Source organism: Oryzias latipes, chromosome 16, assembly GCF_002234675.1.
Source record: "Oryzias latipes chromosome 16, ASM223467v1".
NCBI lineage: Eukaryota > Metazoa > Chordata > Actinopteri > Beloniformes > Adrianichthyidae > Oryzias > Oryzias latipes.
In genome coordinates, this window is record NC_019874.2 from 32,627,035 (window position 1) to 32,641,709 (window position 14,675).

Here is a 14,675-nt window from a genome sequence, read left to right on the forward strand (position 1 = left end):
CGTGTCTCACCCGTGTGTGTGCGTGTCTCACCCGTGTGTGTGCGTGGCTCACCTGTTCGCGTGGCTCACCTGTGTGTGTGTGTGTGTGTGTGTGTGTGTTTGTGTGCGTGTCTCACCTGTGTGTGTGCGTGTCTCACCTGTGTGTGTGCGTGTCTCACCTGTGTGTGTGTGTGTCTCACCTGTATGTGTGCGTGTCTCACCCGTGTGTGTGTGTGTATGCTTGTCTCACCTGTGCGCATGTCTCACCTGTGTGTGTGTGTGCGTGTCTCACCTGTTTGCGTGGCTCACCTGTGTGTGTGTGTGTGCGCGTGTCTCACCTGTGTGTGTGCGTGTCTCACCCGTGTGTGTGCGTGTCTCACCCGTGTGTGTGTGTGCGTGTCTCACCCGTGTGTGTGTGTGCGTGTCTCACCTGTGTGTGTGCGCGTGTCTAACGTGTGTGTGTCTCACCTGTGTGTGCGTGTGTCCCACCTGTGTGCGTGTCCCACCTGTGTGCGTGTCTCACGTGTGTGCGTGTCTCACGTGTGTGCGTGTCTCACCTGTGTGTGCGTGTCTCACCTGTGTGTGCGTGTGTCCCACCTGTGTGCGTGTCTCACCTGTGTGTGCGTGTGTCCCACCTGTGTGCGTGTCTCACCTGTGTGTGTGCGTGTCTCACCTGTGTGCGTGTGACCCACCTGTGTGTGTGTGTGTGTCTCACCTGTGTGTGCGTGTGTCCCACCTGTGTGTGTGCGTGTCTCACCTGTGTGTGTGCGTGTCTCACCTGTGTGTGTGCGTGTCTCACCTGTGTGTGTGCGTGTCTCACCTGTGTGCGTGTCTCACCTGTGTGCGTGTCTCACCTGTGTGCGTGTCTCACCTGTGTGTGCGTGTCTCACCTGTGTGTGCGTGTCTCACCTGTGTGTGCGTGTCTCACCTGTGTGTGCGTGTCTCACCTGTGTGTGCGTGTGTCCTGTGTGCGTGTCTCACCTGTGTGCGTGTCTCACCTGTGTGTGTGCGTGTCTCACCCGTGTGTGTGCGTGTCTCACCCGTGTGTGTGCGTGTCTCACCCGTGTGTGTGTGTGCGTGTCTCACCCGTGTGTGTGTGTGCGTGTCTCACCTGTGTGTGTGCGCGTGTCTAACGTGTGTGTGTCTCACCTGTGTGTGCGTGTGTCCCACCTGTGTGCGTGTCCCACCTGTGTGCGTGTCTCACGTGTGTGCGTGTTTCACGTGTGTGCGTGTCTCACCTGTGTGTGCGTGTCTCACCTGTGTGTGCGTGTGTCCCACCTGTGTGTGTGCGTGTCTCACCTGTGTGTGTGCGTGTCTCACCTGTGTGCGTGTGACCCACCTGTGTGTGTGTGTGTCTCACCTGTGTGTGCGTGTGTCCCACCTGTGTGTGTGCGTGTCTCACCTGTGTGTGTGCGTGTCTCACCTGTGTGTGTGCGTGTCTCACCTGTGTGCGTGTCTCACCTGTGTGTGCGTGTCTCACCTGTGTGTGCGTGTCTCACCTGTGTGTGCGTGTGTCCTGTGTGTGCGTGTGTCCTGTGTGCGTGTCTCACCTGTGTGTGTGCGTGTCTCACCTGTGTGCGTGTCTCACCTGTGTGTGCGTGTCTCACCTGTGTGTGCGTGTGTCCTGTGTGTGCGTGTGTCCTGTGTGTGCGTGTCTCACCTGTGTGCGTGTCTCACCTGTGTGCGTGTCTCACCTGTGTGTGTGCGTGTCTCACCTGTGTGTGTGCGTGTCTCACCTGTGTGTGTGCGTGTGTCTCACCTGTGTGTGCGTGTGTCCCACCTCTGTGTGTGCGTGTGTCTCACCTGTGTGTGCGTGTGTCTCACCTGTGTGTGCGTGTCTCACCTGTGTGCGTGTCTCACCTGTGTGTGTGCGTGTCTCACCTGTGTGCGTGTCTCACCTGTGTGTGTGCGTGTCTCACCTGTGTGTGTGCCTGTCTCACCTGTGTGTGTGCCTGTCTCACCTGTGTGTGTGCCTGTCTCACCTGTGTGTGTGCGTGTCTCACCTGTGTGTGTGCGTGTCTCACCTGTGTGCGTGTCTCACCTGTGTGTGTGCGTGTCTCACCTGTGTGTGTGCGTGTCTCACCTGTGTGTGTGCGTGTCTCACCTGTGTGTGTGCCTGTCTCACCTGTGTGTGTGCCTGTCTCACCTGTGTGTGTGCGTGTCTCACCTGTGTGTGTGCGTGTCTCACCTGTGTGTGTGCGTGTCTCACCTGTGTGCGTGTCTCACCTGTGTGTGTGCGTGTCTCACCTGTGTGTGTGCGTGTCTCACCTGTGTGTGTGCCTGTCTCACCTGTGTGTGTGCCTGTCTCACCTGTGTGTGTGCGTGTTTCACCTGTGTGTGTGCGTGTCTCACCTGTGTGTGTGCGTGTCTCACCTGTGTGTGTGCGTGTCTCACCTGTGTGTGTGCGTGTGTCCCACCTGTGTGCGTGTGTCTCACCTGTGTGCGTGTGTCTCACCTGTGTGCGTGTCTCACCTGTGTGTGTGTCTCACCTGTGTGTGTGTGTGTCTCACCTGTGTGTGCGTGTGTCCCACCTGTGTTCGTGTCCCACCTGTGTTCGTGTCCCACCTGTGTGCGTGTGTCTCACCTGTGTGCGTGTGTCTCACCTGTGTGCGTGTCTCACCTGTGTGCGTGTCTCACCTGTGTGTGCGTGTGTCCCACCTGTGTGTGTGCGTGTCTCACCTGTGTGCGTGTCTCACCTGTGTGTGTGTGTCTCACCTGTGTGTGTGTGTCTCACCTGTGTGTGCGTGTGTCCCACCTGTGTGTGCGTGTGTCCCACCTGTGTGCGTGTGTCCCACCTGTGTTCGTGTCCCACCTGTGTTCGTGTCCCACCTGTGTGTGTGTCTCACCTGTGTGTGTGTGTGTCTCACCTGTGTGTGCGTGTGTCCCACCTGTGTTCGTGTCCCACCTGTGTGCGTGTCTCACCTGTGTTCGTGTCTCACCTGTGTGTGCGTGTGTCCCACCTGTGTGCGTGTCTCACCTGTGTGCGTGTCACCTGTGTGTGCGTGTGTCCCACGTGTGTGCGTGTGTCCCACTTGTGTGCGTGTGTCTCACCTGTGTGCGTGTCTCACCTGTGTGCGTGTCTCACCTGTGTGTGTGCGTGTCCCACCTGTGTGTGTGCGTGTCTCACCTGTGTGCGTGTCTCACCTGTGTGTGTGTGTGTCTCACCTGTGTGTGTGTGTGTCTCACCTGTGTGTGCGTGTCTCACCTGTGTGTGCGTGTGTCCCACCTGTGTTCGTGTCCCACCTGTGTTCGTGTCTCACCTGTGTGTGTGCGTGTCCCACCTGTGTGTGTGCGTGTCTCACCTGTGTGCGTGTCTCACCTGTGTGTGTGCGTGTCCCACCTGTGTGTGTGCGTGTCTCACCTGTGTGCGTGTCTCACCTGTGTGTGTGTGTGTCCCACCTGTGTGCGTGTCTCACCTGTGTGCGTGTCTCACCTGTGTGTGCGTGTCTCACCTGTGTGTGTGCGTGTCCCACCTGTGTGTGTGTGTGTCTCACCTGTGTGTGCGTGTGTCCCACCTGTGTTCGTGTCTCACCTGTGTGCGTGTCTCACCTGTGTGCGTGTCTCACCTGTGTGTGCGTGTCTCACCTGTGTGCGTGTGTCCCACCTGTGTGCGTGTGTCCCACCTGTGTGCGTGTGTCTCACCTGTGTGCGTGTCTCACCTGTGTGCGTGTCTCACCTATCAGCAGCGAGGAACATCAGAGGACAGAGACTTGTATGAGGAGTACCTGACTCGGATGGAGATCCAGGATCAAATTCAAACTGTCAATGGTGAGAAACTCCAATCCCTGTAGCTCCGCCCCCAATCATAGTCAGCTGACTGTTGGTGTTGTGGTTGCAGTTCGGATGGCGCTGGAACAGGTGGATGCAGCTCTGGACGCCGCCGATGAGCGGGTTTTGCTCTCTTCACTGCAGCTGCCATGTTTGGGCCTTAGTGGCCTCCGGACCCTAAACGGGCCTTGGTACCTGGATCAGCTGTTGGAGGAACGCCAGCAGAAGGTTCTGGTACATCACAGCTTCCTCAGACCCGCCAGGATTTCTAAATGTTCAACATTACAACTTGTTACCATCACTGCAGATTTGACCAATCGCTCTCATTAAGCTCCCAACGGTCTCTGCCAATCATGTTTAGGAGCTCAGACATGAACCAATCCAACTGCTTAGCGTTCTCCCTGCTTTGTGCCAACATGGCTGACAAATCCTCTGTTGTTCAGCAGCAGTCCCACTTTTGGATTTTAATTCACTACATCTCCCAAGGTTCCATCTGCACCTCTTGCTGTGCTGCTTTAACAGTCATTGAACACAACAGAACCATTCGGCCCGTGACGACGGTGCAGATGTTCTTCCTGAACGTGAAGATAACGCGGTGGGAACATACGACTGGGAAGAATCCAGCCTGGTTGGCAGAAATTCTGGATGAAAGTGGAGCGGAACCGTTTTGTTCTGATTCTGATTGAAAGTCGACGATCAACCCAACATTAGCCGTCCAACAAAAATGGCAGCAGCATCAGATCTATCCAGCCGTCCGGTTCTGATCCAGATTCCTGCTCAGACCAGAACATCAAAGACGTTCATGGTTCTGTTGGTCTGCAGGTGGATGATCAGAAAGGGGCGGAGCAGGGAGACTGTGGCCCCGCCCATTTCAGTTTCTATGTCACAACTGACTGCTTTTTTAAGTAGTATTTTTTTCATCTGCTCCTGACTCACAATGATTTGAATAAAGACAAACTCAGAAATGCAGTTTAAATTCTAATTTTCTTAATAAATGACCTCCATCACAAAAGGGTCATAAGAACACTGAGTTTCATCAGAGCGGGTCTTTAAAGGGCGTTTTATCAGAGTTTCATCTATAAACTTTGGTGATGATCTTAAGGTCTCCTGACCTGACCTTTGACCTCTGCTTCAGGACTCTGAGGATCCTCTGGAAGTTGCTGAGCTGCAGGATTCGATCTTTGCAGCAAACCTGAAAGCTCAGGAGGACAGAGATGGTGAGTGTTCTGCCGCTCTGTGAGGTCCAGGTTTCCTGTGGACTTCTCTGCATGGACCTGTGTGCGTTTCAGTATGTGAGGCGTTGCAGCGCGTCAATGCGGCGCTGCGTGGCAGCGACTCGCGTCACACCGTCAGCTGCCTGATGGACAGCCACCTGCAGCTGCCAGAGGTGTTCCCATCTGCTGCTGATCTGTACCACAGAGAGCTCCAGCATCTGCAGAAACGGACTGCACAGGTACACACCGCTCCCACCCCGTGAAGACGGGCCCCACCAAGGCCGACCTCCTGAAGGCCGACCTTCATGGAGGTCAATCTCCTGAAGGTGCACACACAGACCCTTTCATGCTGGGGTCTTCTCGTGTCTCCTAGGGGGGGCTAAAGCAGGAGGAGCTGTTTGTGGCAGTGGACATGCTGTCGGCGGTGGCGCTCATCAACAACGCGCTGAAGGCGGGACATCAGCAGCAGTTCAACGCCGCTGTGCTCAGTCTGTCCGCAGGACTCTCTGATGTGGACCCCGACCTGTTGCACAGGTGTGACGCTGAATACCTGCTGCTGTGTCGGACTTCCTTTGTGGCTTTGATGTGGATGATTTCACTGCCGTTCAGGTACTGTCTGCACCTGACGGAGGTGAAGCAGAGGGCGGGGCACGATCTGCTGACCTGGAATCAGCTGCAAGAGGGAATCACCGACGTCAACAAGGCAGTGAAAGATGAACACCAGCGTATGTGAAAACACACACTAGCATCACAACAATGATGAGCACAGCAGTAACACAACCTGACATCTGAACACAGCTGCAGACTGAAGTGACAAAAACAACACTCCACTAAACACAGTAACCCCCCCGCTCTCCCCCTCATGGCTACTTCAGAGCTGCAGGCCGTTGGCTGCATCAACCAAGCTGTGCTGAGAGCAGACCCCCAGCAGCTGCTGTCTGCTCTTCTGCTGCCCTGCTGTGGACTTGAGGGGGTGGTTCCCTCAAACCGGGGTAGATACCTGACTCTGCTGAGCCGGAGGAGACGGCACAAAGCCCAGGTGAGCTCACATCTACTCTGCACACTCCACCCCGGTAACGGCGTCGTGTGTAGAGGTCACCTGTTCCGTCCACGCAGATGAGCGGAGACCCGGAGGCGGAGCTGTGGTTAGCGGACATCAGAGCTGCAGTGGACCAGGCCAACCAACAGAGCCAGAAAGCTCTGAAACGTAAGCTGGACAACAGGTTTTCAATGGACTGCTGTCGTCGTTTGACATAAATACTAGAAAAACATGAGGAGAAATGAGCTGTGCAGCAGTGTCATGAAGAAAACTGGCTGTGACATCACAGCTGGATCTCCCAAAGGCAGAGGAGTTTGATCCAGCTGCTGTACACTTCACACTGTCCTGCAGTTTGCCTGGCGGCGGCGGCGGCGAACCAGGCAGTGAAGGAAAACCGGATCAAACAGACCCTCCATGTTCTGGCTTTACCTGAGCTGCACCTGCAGGAGCTTTTGTCTGACTGTGCAGAAGAATACCAGAGACAGCTGAGAGCCCTGCTGGAGTCCAGGACGCGCTCAGGTAACCCACAGCTGACATCACCTGTGATAGTCACACGCTCAGGTAACCCACAGCTGACATCACCTGTGATAGTCACACACTCAGGTAACCCACAGCTGACATCACCTGTGATAGTCACACACTCAGGTAACCCACAGCTGACATCACCTGTGATAGTCACACACTCAGGTAACCCACAGCTGACATCACCTGTGATAGTCACACACTCAGGTAACCCACAGCTGACATCACCTGTGATAGTCACACACTCAGGTAACCCACAGCTGACATCACCTGTGATAGTCACACACTCAGGTAACCCACAGCTGACATCACCTGTGATAGTCACACACTCAGGTAACCCACAGCTGACATCACCTGTGATAGTCACACACTCAGGTAACCCACAGCTGACATCACCTGTGATAGTCACACACTCAGGTAACCCACAGCTGACATCACCTGTGATAGTCACACACTCAGGTAACCCACAGCTGACATCACCTGTGATAGTCACACACTCAGGTAACCCACAGCTGACATCACCTGTGATAGTCACACACTCAGGTAACCCACAGCTGACATCACCTGTGATAGTCACACACTCAGGTAACCCACAGCTGACATCACCTGTGATAGTCACACACTCAGGTAACCCACAGCTGACATCACCTGTGATAGTCACACGCTCAGGTAACCCACAGCTGACATCACCTGTGATAGTCACACACTCAGGTAACCCACAGCTGACATCACCTGTGATAGTCACACACTCAGGTAACCCACAGCTGACATCACCTGTGATAGTCACACACTCAGGTAACCCACAGCTGACATCACCTGTGATAGTCACACACTCAGGTAACCCACAGCTGACATCACCTGTGATAGTCACACACTCAGGTAACCCACAGCTGACATCACCTGTGATAGTCACACGCTCAGGTAACCCAAACTCGGGTAACACATACAATAAAGGTCCAAGCACTCTTAGGTCAGAACTATGTTGTTCTAACAGACATACTGCAGTAACTACATGCATGTTACTGGAACACACTATCCAGTAACACTGAGGTATCCTGTTGAGGTTACACACCTGTTGAGGTTACACACCTGTTGAGGAAACACACCTGTTGAGGAAACACACCTGTTGAGGAAACACACCTGTGAGTGTCTTACTTGAGGACACTACAGGTGTTTATTCATGGTTTCATCATATAGTATTGGACCAGGTGTGATATCTAACCTAAAGTTTCTTTTGTCTTTTCAGGAGACAACAGGAGTCCGTGGGTCCAAATGCAACTTCAGGATGGCTCCGCCTACTATTTTCACTTGAAGAACTTAAAGGGAAGCTGGGAAGCGCCTGACAATTTCATCCACAACAGTGTGTTCATAAACCAGCAGGAGATACAGGTGCAGAGAGGGTCCTGGGCGCACACTACTGACTGTACAAGAGAACTGGATCGAGTGGCTCCTCCCCCTTGGCGTTCCAGACAGGAAGTGGCTCCAAGAAGCCAAAGTTCTGTAGACTTTTTTAGAGAAATAAACAGCGGTTCCTCGGTCTATTGGTCAGAGGAACCGTTCTGGATCTTTCTTTTTTTGAACATTTTCTTGATAATCATCGTTTTCCTCTGTAGTTCAAATTATTTAAGTTATAAACTGACCAATCAGATGCCTCCCTAAAAGCTGGCCACAACCTGGATAAGTAGAAATCTTTGATTGGCAGATTTTCTGTAGCCCACTTTCAAGTAGAGGGTGTGGCCTTCCAACAAGCTCACTCCTGATTGGGGGCAGTAGTCGCCATAGAAACGATGACTCGGGCCGAGTCGGACCAATCACCACTTACTTGCGTTGTCGGGGTCCGTATCATGAAAAAATGGCGACTGCATTGACTTCATTTGGCTGGAGCTGGAGGTGTAAGGCGTTTTCTATAAGGGGGGGCCCCGCTCTCCGTCCAGTTCTCTCATACAGGTGAAGGTCAGCGCCTTTGTTCGGCCGTGAACAAGAAGGTTGTTTTGGTTCTCTTGTCATGTAAAGCGTCTGCCCCCCCCAGGATGTGGTGAGCGGGGTTTCCGCGGCGCACACTCGCAGCATCCTGTGGCGGAGCAGAGAGGCGCTCATTGTTGGGCTGCAAGCGCGATGTCGGGGTTTCCTGGTCAGACGGCAGCGGCAGGCGCGCTGCCGTTACCTGCAGAGTCACTCCCCTGCTGCTGTCGTCATACAGGTGGGTCGGGACACGGATCCCTCACCAGTGGCAGCATGCAAAGGTGGCAATGTTTTTTTATTTGGAGGAAGAAGAACAATGTGTTTTTTAAGAAAAGCAGATTTCTGTTGCCCCACACTGAATGTGCATTTATTTAAAAAAACATTTTAATCGTTCATTAAAAAGGTCAAACCTAAAAAATCACCTTTACGTCATTTTATATGAAAAGTTGAACTGAAAAGCAAAAGTTAACCCGCTGAGGTTAGTTTGGAGACTTTCTGTCATTTTGTTCTCACTAATATTTGATCTTAATTTCTATTTTCTCCAAAGTCTGAATAGAGGTCTTCATCATCATCGTCATCATCATCATCATCATCGCAGACAGAAAGCAGAGCAGTCAGACTGAACTTTTGTAGAATCACTTTAGAATTGGATCCAACAGATCACCAGGGGCCTCATTTCTAAAGGTTGCGTACGCACAAAAGAAGGCGTACGCCACTCTCTACGCAATAGTTGAGATTTATAAAAAGCAAACTTGAGGGGAAAATGTGCGGTCCTTCACGCTCTGACCCAGGCGTACGCACAAAAACGGGTGAAATGAGAAACGGCGACACCGTCGGCAGATGGAAGAAACACGTGAAAGTGAAAATGACAATACTGCCTCTCAGAAATAACATGAAGACTTCACAAAGCAAGTCTGACAATTAACAGCTACACAAACACCCGTTTGATCGATCAGCAGTGAAACAAACAAAAAAGATCAAACGAAAATTACAACAGAAATTCAAATGAACACATATTTGCAGAAAGAAAAGTGAAATATGTTCTGCAATATTGGCATGTTGTGCAATTCATCCTCATAAATAATATAGTTAACAGAACGAAATAATGTACAAAACTGATATTCTCCTCAATGTGTCCATCTGGAGGAGCAGATAGAGGTGCAGACAGACAGACAGACAGATGGATAGATAGAGAGAGATGCATTAATTGTCCACTGGGGAAAGTTGTTTTCATAGTAAAACATTTCTTCATTAGCTACAGAATTATGGTATTCATGCATATTCCTTTAGTTTGTTTTATTTTTGATAAAACAATGTATGGCGTATGTCTCAACCATTCAGAAAGCAACAAGAAATTACATTTGCTGATCAATTTCCCATTTCCAGGTGGATTATTACCGACATCTGTAGCTTGTCAGATGTAATTAAATGGAGGGAAATAAAATGCCCCATCACAATGCGTAATGACGCACAACGGCTGATCTTAGAAGATGTGGCAAATGGAAGAATTCGGAGTGAACGCATCTTTAGACAGCAAGGAGACTTGTTGAGTGGCTTATGAGCCGGTTCCGACTTCCTCCAGCCGTCCTGTTGGACCTCTGCGGGCTTTTGGGCCCGGCGTTACAGAGGAGCACTCGGAGGAACCACGCGTGTCACCCGGTGCATGCATCTGGCGCTCCGCCCCCCCCCCTCTGATGGAGCGCTGTAGCCTCACCGGTCCGAGGTTGTGAGGCTGCAGCATTTACGGCGTCTGCCACCGTCTGCCGCTCACGTGCCTTTTTGGCATTAGTAATGCCCACACTGTGCCCTCCAAACAACACTTTTCTCCTCTTTTCCACCTCGCCAACGATAACTTCTACTTCACATTGAGTGAAGTTACGTTTTTTTGATTTCCTCTCTGTGTTGCCATGGTTTCACAATCAATGAATATTCATTTGTGGGCGTTTCACGGACTATTTATGGGCAACTATGGGCGTGTCATGAAGCCGCAAAAGCTGCGCTGCATTTAGAATTGGTTGTGATTTATTAAGGGAAAGATGCGTAGGATGTGTGTGCGCACGGTTTATAAATCCCAATATTTCTGTGCGTACGCACGTCCTATGTTTCATCCGTACGCCACTTCTGACGCAAATCCTACGCAAAGTTTTAGAAATGAGGCCCCAGGTTTTCTAGCTGACAGAGTGGCTTTAAAAAACTCTCTTTAAATCTGAAAGAGGGTAGATTTCACCCACAGAACCTGAAAGCCACATTGATTATTTCACCGCTGTTTTTGTTGGGATCCCGTTCTCACCGTGTTGGCATCGTCATCTCAGGAAAGTTGAAGCAGTGGCAGCACATTTGTTTTGACCGGGACCGTCTGCGCCGTCCGCTGATGAGTTCGTGTTTGTCAAGAACTTAAAGTTCAACCGGACATGACCAAAGCCTGTTAACCTGAAACAACTTCACCGTAGACTGAATCTGAAGGGTTTATTTTGGATCCAGAGCCTTCCGTCGGCATTTCTAATCAAAATTACTCCCGCTGACTCGTCCCCATTCTTGATCCTGTTTCAGGCCAACTGGAGGAGGTTCGTCCAGCAAAGGGCGTACCGGCGGCGGCTGCAGTTGCTCTACATGAACTGGAGGGCAGTGGTGAAGGTAGCTACCACAGCGGAACGCTTTTCACCTAGACAGCTGTCAGAAGCCTGAAGCACAGCAATTACGGTCTTTTGCAGTCCGTCTGCGGTCGTTTAAGTGTTTGGTTGTTGGTTCTCCTGTCGTTTAGGTTTTTGGTAGTCTGATCTGCAGTCAGTTAGCTTTTTGGTAGTGTGATCTGTAGTTGTTTAGGTTTTTGGTAGTCGGTTCTGCAGTCGTTTAGGTTTTTGATAGTTGGTTCTGTAGTCATTTAGGTTTTTGGTAGTTGGTTCTGCAGTTGTTTAGGTTTTTGATAGTTGGTTCTGTAGTCATTTAGGTTTTTGATAGTTGGTTCTGTAGTCATTTAGGTTTTTGATAGTTGGTTCTGTACTCGTTTAGGTTTTTGGTAGTCTGATCTGTAGTCGTATAGGTTTTTGGTAGTCGGTTCTGCAGTCGTTTAGGTTTTTGATAGTTGGTTCTGTACTCGTTTAGGTTTTTGATAGTTGGTTCTGTAGTCGATTAGGTTTTTGGTAGTTGGTTCTGCTGTCGTATAGGTTTTTGGTAGTCTGATTTGCAGTCGTTTAGGTTTTTGGTAGTCGGTTCTGCAGTCGTTTAGGTTTTTGATAGTTGGTTCTGTACTCGTTTAGGTTTTTGATAGTTGGTTCTGTAGTCGATTAGGTTTTTGGTAGTTGGTTCTGCTGTCGTATAGGTTTTTGGTAGTCTGATTTGCAGTCGTTTAGGTTTTTGGTAGTCGGTTCTGCAGTCGTTTAGGTTTTTGATAGTTGGTTCTGTACTCGTTTAGGTTTTTGATAGTTGGTTCTGTAGTCGATTAGGTTTTTGGTAGTTGGTTCTGCTGTCGTATAGGTTTTTGGTAGTCTGATTTGCAGTCGTTTAGGTTTTTGGTAGTCGGTTCTGCAGTCGTTTAGGTTTTTGATAGTTGGTTCTGTACTCGTTTAGGTTTTTGATAGTTGGTTCTGTAGTCGATTAGGTTTTTGGTAGTTGGTTCTGCTGTCGTATAGGTTTTTGGTAGTCTGATCTGTAGTCATTTAGGTTTTTGGTAGTTGGTTCTGCAGCTGTTTAGGTTTTTGGTAGTCTGATCTGTAGTCATTTAGGTTTTTGGTAGTTGGTTCTGCAGCTGTTTAGGTTTTTGGTAGTTGGTTCTGCAGCTGTTTAGGTTTTTGGTAGTTGGTTCTGCTGTTCTTTAGGCTTTTGGTAGTCTGATCTGCTGTCGTTTAGGTTTTTTGAGTAGTTGGTTCTGCTGTTTAGGTTTTTGGTAGTCTGATCTGTAGTCATTTAGGTTTTTGATAGTTGGTTCTGTAGTCGATTAGGTTTTTGGTAGTCTGATTTGCAGTCGTTTAGGTTTTTGGTAGTTGGTTCTGCGGTTCTTTAGGCTTTTGGTAGTTGGTTCTGCAGTCATTTCGGTTTTTGGTAGTCTGATCTGTAGTCATTTCGGTTTTTGGTAGTTTGTTTTGCAGTCATTTAGGTTTTTTGTAGTCTGATCTGTAGTCATTTCGGTTTTTGGTTGTCTGATCTGTAGTCATTTCGGTTTTTGGTTGTCTGATCTGCAGTTGTTTAGGTTTTTGGTAGTTGGTTCTGCAGTTGTTTAGGTTTTTGGTAGTTGGTTCTGCAGTCATTTAGGTTTTTTGTAGTCTGATGTAATCTATCACAGCTGGCTTCTACATTAGGATAGATCTTTGCTAGTTTAGCTTTGGAATAGTGGATGCGATGTACAACTTTAAATTGTATTAAGTTTAAGTTTGCACAGGAGGAGCTGCCATTTACTTTCAGTAAAGCATCATTCCATATGTCGTCCTCCAAAGCCAGTTCCTCCCCCAACTCATTCACCCAATCTGTCCTGAGTTTTACAAGATTTGTGTTTTTTAAGGAAGTTATCTGAGCATATATCCTTGAGATAAATCTTCTAAGATGTACTGGAGTTTCTAGAAGTGCTTCTATACCTGAGCATAATGGCAAATATGGAAAGTCTGGGGTATGACGCTGAAGGAAGTGGCGAATTTGGAAGTAACGGAATAGGCTAGACCGGGGGAGATTAAACTTAATTGAAAGATCATCAAAACTAGCAAAAACAGAGTTTATGTACATGTCTTTGAACAAATGAATACCTTGCTGTTTCCAGAGAATGAAACCAGAATCCAGTCTAGCATGGGGAAACAAGTGAGTCATATTTATGGGACTCAAATGCAGGAGATCCCCACAGTCAAAGTTCCGTCTGAACTGAAACCATATTTTAAGAGTATTTATGACGACTGGGTTATCGGTATATTTAAGGGCAGAGATAGACAAGTCAGAGGTGACCAGAGCATGGAGGGAAGTTGAGAAGCATGATGCAGCTTCAAGAGTCCACACTCGGACTGTGGAGCCAGTGTAAGATATTCTTTACATTTGAAGCCCAGTAATAGTACTGAAAGTTGGGAAAGGCTAAACCGCCTTGATTTTTAGACCTCTGTAGCAATTCAAGCCGTATCCTAGGTTTCCTTCCATCCCACAGAAATGAGACAAAAATCTTATCAAGAGATTTAAAAAATATTTTGGGGATGTAGAGGGGGATGCACTGAAAAAGGTAAAGAAATTTGGGGAGTACAGTCATTTTAACACAATTAACCTTTCCTGTCAGGGATAGTTGAAGAGTCCTCCACTTCTTTAGGTCTAATTTGGTCTTTTCTAATAAATGACAGAAGTTTTTTTGATGGAGATGTTGCATATCTCTTGTAATAGTGATTCCCAAGTACTTAAAGCCATTTGTGGACATTTGAAATGGCAAGGCGCCATTTTGTATTTGGAGAGCCAGATCATTAACAGGATAACATTCACTTTTACTTAAGTTCAATTTGTACCCAGAGAAAGCCCCAAATTTCCTCAAAGCATAAATTATGTGAGGGACGTTTAGAATGGGGTCTGACAAATATAACAATAAATCATCTGCATACAAAGATACTCTATGCTCCTTACCGCCCCTGTGAATTCCACTGATTGATGGTAAAGTTTTAAGTGTGATAGATAAGAGCTCTATAGCTAAAGCGAATAGTAGTGGGCTGAGAGGACAACCCTGGCGAGTACCTCGTGACAACTGAAAATATTGTGACCGCTTGCTATTACTAATTATGGAGGCTTTGGGTGATTTATACAAAAGCTTGATCCAGGAGATGAAGTTGGGACCATAACCAAATTTCTTTAAACATGCAAATAGATATCTCCACTCCACCCTATCAGAGGCTTTCTCTGCATCAAGTGCAATTACCACTTCTGCCTCTGCTACAGAGGCAGGAGAGTAAATTATGTTAAAAAGTCGGCGTACATTTTTGAATAAGTGGCGCCCCGGCATAAAACCAGTTTGATCATCAGAGATCACATCCTGTATTGTGGATTCTAAACGAAGAGAGAGGGCTTTAGCTAAGATCTTTGCATCACAGTTAAGGAGAGAGATGGGTCGGTACGAGCCACAGTCTTTACCATCTTTACCTGGTTTAAGGAGAAGGGTAATTGATGCTTCAGTTAATGTCTGGGGGAGGGAGCCACGGGAGAGAGAGTCATTAAACATATCAAGTAGTATTGGGGATAGT

General features: G+C 48.9%; 1 protein-coding gene across 4 annotated transcripts in view; it reads left to right on the top strand.

Moving 5' to 3' along the window:
- LOC101164373 (ras GTPase-activating-like protein IQGAP3) overlaps nucleotides 1-14,675 on the top strand; it is a 53,759-nt gene that overhangs the window by 5,075 nt on the left and 34,009 nt on the right. The window contains exons 9-20 of one of the 4 annotated variants that reach the window (XM_023964056.1): nucleotides 3,663-3,747; nucleotides 3,818-3,981; nucleotides 4,883-4,964; nucleotides 5,037-5,200; nucleotides 5,335-5,495; nucleotides 5,571-5,686; nucleotides 5,837-6,000; nucleotides 6,078-6,168; nucleotides 6,352-6,519; nucleotides 7,769-7,911; nucleotides 8,552-8,722; nucleotides 11,035-11,118. In XM_023964056.1, coding sequence (XP_023819824.1) covers nucleotides 3,663-3,747; nucleotides 3,818-3,981; nucleotides 4,883-4,964; nucleotides 5,037-5,200; nucleotides 5,335-5,495; nucleotides 5,571-5,686; nucleotides 5,837-6,000; nucleotides 6,078-6,168; nucleotides 6,352-6,519; nucleotides 7,769-7,911; nucleotides 8,552-8,722; nucleotides 11,035-11,118 — 1,593 coding nt within the window. The remainder of the gene's footprint in view (nucleotides 1-3,662; nucleotides 3,748-3,817; nucleotides 3,982-4,882; nucleotides 4,965-5,036; nucleotides 5,201-5,334; nucleotides 5,496-5,570; nucleotides 5,687-5,836; nucleotides 6,001-6,077; nucleotides 6,169-6,351; nucleotides 6,520-7,768; nucleotides 7,912-8,551; nucleotides 8,723-11,034; nucleotides 11,119-14,675) is intronic. The other 3 variants (XM_023964058.1, XM_023964057.1, XM_023964059.1) reach the window with 3 other exon arrangements.